Source organism: Anarhichas minor, unplaced genomic scaffold (genome assembly GCF_050575085.1).
Source record: "Anarhichas minor isolate MPS153535 unplaced genomic scaffold, ASM5057508v1 ptg000074l, whole genome shotgun sequence".
NCBI classification, from domain to species: Eukaryota; Metazoa; Chordata; class Actinopteri; order Perciformes; family Anarhichadidae; genus Anarhichas; species Anarhichas minor.
The window spans coordinates 10,066,492-10,072,491 of NW_027466520.1; the positions used below are offsets into that span (position 1 = coordinate 10,066,492).

At 42.6% G+C, this 6,000-nt stretch overlaps 1 protein-coding gene across 1 annotated transcript in view; it reads right to left on the reverse strand.

Moving 5' to 3' along the window:
* Positions 1-5,760, reverse strand: part of cntnap2a (contactin associated protein 2a) — a 277,910-nt gene extending 272,150 nt beyond the window's left edge. The window contains exon 1 of the mRNA XM_076080696.1: positions 5,658-5,760. Coding sequence (XP_075936811.1) covers positions 5,658-5,760 — 103 coding nt within the window. The remainder of the gene's footprint in view (positions 1-5,657) is intronic.
* Positions 5,761-6,000: the final 240 nt, after the last annotated feature.

The following is a 6,000-nucleotide window of genomic DNA, read 5'->3' on the forward strand; positions in this document are numbered from 1 at the left end:
AAACCAGCTGTAAAGTGGGGTTCAGAACTAAATACAGAGGGTAACTCAGTCAGGTTGAAGCAAAAAACCTTGCTTCATTTTACACCTGCAATGTCCACAGTAATAGTTAATATGGTTCAGAAGTTTCAAAGGCTGAAAAGTCACATTATCATCTAAGCCTCACTAAATAGCCTGATGATGGGGCATGTTGACTCAGTGGATTTCTAAATTAACATTTTGTTGTAGAGCTTGTGAGATTTCAGGATTCTCAGGTTAGCAGATTTAGAACAACCTTATACATTTGCAGTTTCATCGTTTTAATTATTTTATAATTTTTTAATATATACGTTTTACTGACAATTTGTGTTCATACTGTACCTATAAAAACATATTTTAAATTATGATGATGATAGCGATGATGATGTAGATGATGTGTAGTGGATATTAACATTAACTGAACAAGCAGTTATGAAGGCTGTTATATGATCAATCAAGCTATCACAAAGTGAAGTGCAGTATTACAGTAGGTGACATAGCCCGGTCCATTTTCTAACTAATGCAAGTCTGCGCTCTGATGCAGCTCATAACAGCGGTAATATCGGACGACAAGGTGTCAGAGAAAATCCTCGGCTTCTGGACATCTTTTCACAAGCTGTCTCCTCATCCTTCCCTCTTTTCTAATAAATGCTGCCTCTTTTCTTGTCCTTCTCTCTTCCTCCCCATACCCTGCCAGCCTCCTCTCCGTCTCAGAATGCCTTGGTCTCACGAGGTGGACAGATCCTAACGGGTTCTAATGAGAACACATTCCACTAGAATAACTTTGAGATCCTGCGTATTTGCACATGTTCTCACACACACACACACACACTTACCGTGCATGGTGTGGTGTGGTGAAGGCCTCTGTGTGTGCATGTTACGTTACTGACATTGTTAAGGGAATTATGCTGCATGACCTGTCAGTGTGGATTTGTATCACTGCGGCCTTGCTCCCATGATGAAACATAGATAGTCGCACAGAAGCATTCACTTTCAAGAGAGACATTTCAATTCTGCAGGGGGACCGATACAGCAGTCCTCGTATAAAGCCGACAGGAAATGGACAAAAACAAAACAGTCATGGTGGTCTGGCTCTGACAATTTGTTTCTTACTATTAGATGTTTGCTATGCTTATGATCTATGGAATTATACGACATTCAGCAAACAGCCTCTATGTACTGTAAATAGGAGAACGCTTTAGCAACAGATTGACTTTAAACATGTTTGAATGCATATATTGAAGTGTGCAAGGGTAAAGGCTCATCAGTAAACTTGTGTATAACATCAGGATGTGTTACCATAGAAGTTGTGAAAATATCCTTGTCAAGACAAAATTCATATTCATTTATTATGGACTGCTGTGAAATGAAGCAATTCGGATTCATTGTGCTGTGAAAATAAAGTGCTTTTTGGAAAGCAGTGGTCAAGCATTTTTGTCTCAAAAGCATCGTCGTGAATTCATGTTTAAGTGGGATAAAATATTCATACTTTGATGGGGCAAGGAAAGTTTAAGAGCTGTATGAGACTGAAAGAGGAGAACACAGTGTCTCTGTGTCTGTTTGGCTGTGATCCATGTCAGTCTGGTTGGTGCAGTGGACACATAGAGTAGGTGCTGTTTCCAGAGTTTGTATGAGCATGCACAAGCAGATGCATCACACTACTCCCTTGAAAGTGGCTCGTGGGAACCTTTTAATCAAACATATTAGTAATCAGTAGTGCAACGAGAAGGGGACAGATTGTGAGGAGAGAGACTGGGTGGGTGAAAACATACAAGGAGGGACAGAGTGATTATGGCCAGATGATAAAACCAGTGATGAGAGCCACGTAGAGATAGAGAGGATTAGAGATAGTTGGGGGCAAGAAAAAGGGCAGGAGGCAAGAGGGAAAAAACAGAATGATGAGAGAAAGGCTGGGGAATCAGACTATGGGGGGGGGGGGGGGAGTGAGGGGGGGGTGAGTGAGGGAGTAAGAGGAATCATCAGGGGTAGTTAGGGATAAGACAAAATGGCAGGAAAATAAAGGGAGTGCAAAGGAGTGATAGATAAAAGAAAAGGAGGAAGAGGGCAATTTAGACAGAGGAGGACAGGTGAGACGAGAACAATGGCAATTAACAACTCAACCTTGTTTCCTAACTCTGGCTCACTTGACTCAATACATTAGAAATCTACCAACGTGGACAAACACACACACACACACACAACCAAGACACAGGCAGGTGCACACACATAAATACACAGGCGCCACACAAAGCTAAACACCAAGTATTGAGCTGATCTAATCTGAGACAAACCAGTCCGCTTCCTCCAGCTCTAATCCCATTATTACCACCTCCTACTGGGAGGCATTACAAACACACACACACACACACACACACACACACACACACGATACAGGGCTACACAACAGGCACCAGGTTTACTTGTGTGTTGGTCACAGTGACTCAGTTGTTGACAGTAGAAATGCTGCTTTCATCAATGCTACTGTGGAAGGAGTGTGAGGACATGTCAGAGTATTCTTTTGTTTGCTCTGGATCAGTCACAACCAGTCAAATGTTAAAATTAGCCACTTAGATACAGAGTCTAAATGGGCACCCCTTAGCCAAGGCCCCAGTCAAATATAATGGGGTGAACTATTAATGCTTCAAACTCAAACAAGAACATTTTGGCAACAGAATGCAATTGAATACTTTTTGTTTTGCATGGTATATATATATATATATATATATATAATGAATTATATTGAATAACAGGAAACCCTTGTCTAGCCTTGCCCTGTGTGGCCCTGGAGGTGCAACCAGACTGACGTTTATGTCAAAGGGCCTGGCATGCTTAATGAAATGAGAAAAGCCTAATCTGATTCTATAACAGACAGGCTCTATAGGGACATCCCATTAAGCCACCCACAGTGTCACTAACTCCTTGACTTTTCACACTGGTGCCGAGAGTGTTTACATCATATACCCTGTCCTTTACGCAAAGAATGATGAATAGCAATGGTGCAAAGCAGGGCAGGAGGGTTTGAGGCTGATTAGATGAAAGACTTTCCCTTTTAAAAAAAAAAACGAGGTTCGAGTAAACTTAACATTCATGAATACTGTACGACTGGGCCAAATATCTGTGCATATAAAATACACTTCAAGTACAGTCGCATATTAATACACAAATATAGCTGAAGTACAACAAGGACAAATGCAACTTACTTTTGTCCAGTTATGCGAGTGCCTGTGATTGTGTATGCACCGTTGTGCTGATGTGAGTTGCATGCGTCTGTGTCTGTTCATTTAATTTTGTCGGACCGCTATAGATTTTAGCATTGATAGCGCTGTGCTAGCCAATTAAGTGATAATGGAATGCAACATAAAACTGCAGACGCTTTAGGCTAAATTTGCATAGGAGAAAATCCTAGGAGATTATAGTTCAACATGCAATCATTTGGGAAACCAGAAATGCATGAACATACTGTATAAATTAACATACATATACAAATGGGCAAACAGAATAAAGATCTCCTTAATGCTCTCTTTTAATTTTAGGAAACATACCTCATAGAAGCATAGAAGCAGAATTGCAGTGTGCACTTGAAACTTCACACAGTCTGGTTCAACCAGCCTATTGACTTTTAGTCTGGAAGTGTGTTTGCCTCGGTAGGATATAAATGTTAATCTTTTTTAGTCCATGCCTCAGACCATTGGTCACAATGACATTGTCTATTCCCCCCCAAGTGTTGCACATCTAGTCCCTGAGGATAAAGTCAGCACTCAGATTTAAGCTCAGCGGTGGAACTGCTGGTCCGATTCAACATGCTGTTCGTATGACTTTCTCTCCGTCGTGCTCTCCATCACACTGCTTGCCCCCCCATCTTGCAAATCCTACCCTGATCCTTCTCCGCACTTTAATATCCCTGTTGTGTTGTACTGTTGTCTTATATTGTGCAGTGCAACATATATCAATATGAAATAGATAGTGAAGTGATTGATCAAGTTATTGGATTTGTATTAAAAAAAATACATATAAAATGTATATATGATAAGAAATCATTCATATAGACTTTCTTGTTTGAAAGATTCAACAGGTCTAAATATGTTATATTCCATTCATTACAAATCTTTGAATCAACCTGGTTCAAGCCCGCAGCTGATTTTATTTTGTATAGATAGACACTGAATCTCTACTTGCTCCAGGGACACTGCTGCTGACCCAGTCAGACCAGTCAATTGACGGGAGCAAGAGGACGGAGGATTTCCATAAAGGGATCAATACAGTTATTTATAAATACAATGTTGTGACTGTGACTCATATTCGCTGTGAGCGCGCTCTTATAAGCCACAGCTTTGTGAAAGAAAAACGCACAGCCCATCTCCTCTTAACTCTACGTCTCTCCTCTGTAACATTGGCTGACGCGCACACGCAGACATATGTGCAGGCACGCGCAAATAGTTCGCGGTGCCGTCTCCGGGTTGTTGTCTGTCGGACGGGATGATTAATGAGGCGCGTCCCCGGATACATTCATCCGGGACCCGAGAAGCCCTGGCGATCACCGGGGGAATCATTCACACCGACTCAGTCACCGTCAGCGACATCGGAATGACACCGAACCAAACATAATTGGTTATTTTAAGATGGACATTTAATACCATACCAATAAGAATAGCAAAGCCTAAAAGCTACAGACCTAAATGCCGTGACTCCCCTTGGTAGATGTCAATGAAACAAGAGGAAACAATAGTGCAATTTTGAGTAGTCAAATTTCTATTCAAACTCGATCCTAATATTACAGGTTGTTAATTATTGATACGCAAAAACCTTTAATTAACCAGGCAAATTAAGCCTTTGTATTTAAAGTATCTCTGAGCATAAGTTTGACCGTTTGCTGAAAAATAAAGTTGGCTAAAATAGACCCAGACCTGGTAATAGTGGAGAGATTAATCAAAATTAAAATTGCACTGAAACTTCATGAACAACCTGATTTAGACACAAGCATGGGCTCACAATTAGACATCTTTAATGATCCCCTGGTCACTGACCGCAAAGACATTTATCTTCCACAAAGTCCTATAGACCATAACTCCCTCCTACAAATTTGGAGATTCAACGAAACCTCTGTATTTGGATTGATGTTGGGCAAATCCAATGTAATGGAAACAAATACAGTGACCTTATATAATGTTAATCCAGAAAAACCCTGAAAGGATTGACCGAATCAATGGCCATTTGTGAAATGGTTTGAAACTGTTCACTCAAAAGCACTCTGCCTCAGGATTGAGACGGCACAAAAGACAAGAAACCTCAACCAACACACTGAAATGTAGCCGTGAGAACCCGTGATCAAAAAAAATCACCCGACGGTCATAAAATCCCGGGCGCTAAAATCAATAGAGGAGAAATCCCCGAGAGTTAACACGTGTAGATCTAAAGTCAGAAGGTACGCCCGCTCCCGCTCCCTCTCCCCGGTGCAGCCTGGCTCTATAGCTCCAGAGTGCCCCAGCTGGCACCACCGCGGGCGCACCTGCAGCCTCGCCGGTAAGCGCACCTTTCTGCCTCTACTGTTCTGCTCCAGAGACAGGCTCGGTCTGCTTCCCGCATCCAGACTCACCCGCTCAGCGCTGGCAGACACATCCCAAAAATAAAGAACAACAACTTACGGGTTGTTGGCAAAGCTCCGTGCACACAGTTGACGTGGCTGAAAATCCACAAAGCCACCGACAATAAGAACGTCGATCCCTGGGCAGGACGGTGCCGGTGCATCTTCACGGCCGGTGCAGACGCAGCAGTGTGGGAGAGGGAGAGGAAACACTCAGAATAAACAGCAGGGTGGTGGTAACGCCAGTCGGTCCGTCAGCCTCGCTTCGCAGTTGAGGACTGGCGAAGAGGAGCCTGGCTGCACTGACTCTCTCTCTCTCACTCTCATCTCACACTCTCTCTCTCTCTCTCTCTCCCCCCCCCTCTCTCTCTCTTTCTCTCTCGTTCCAATAAAGAGATGATGTA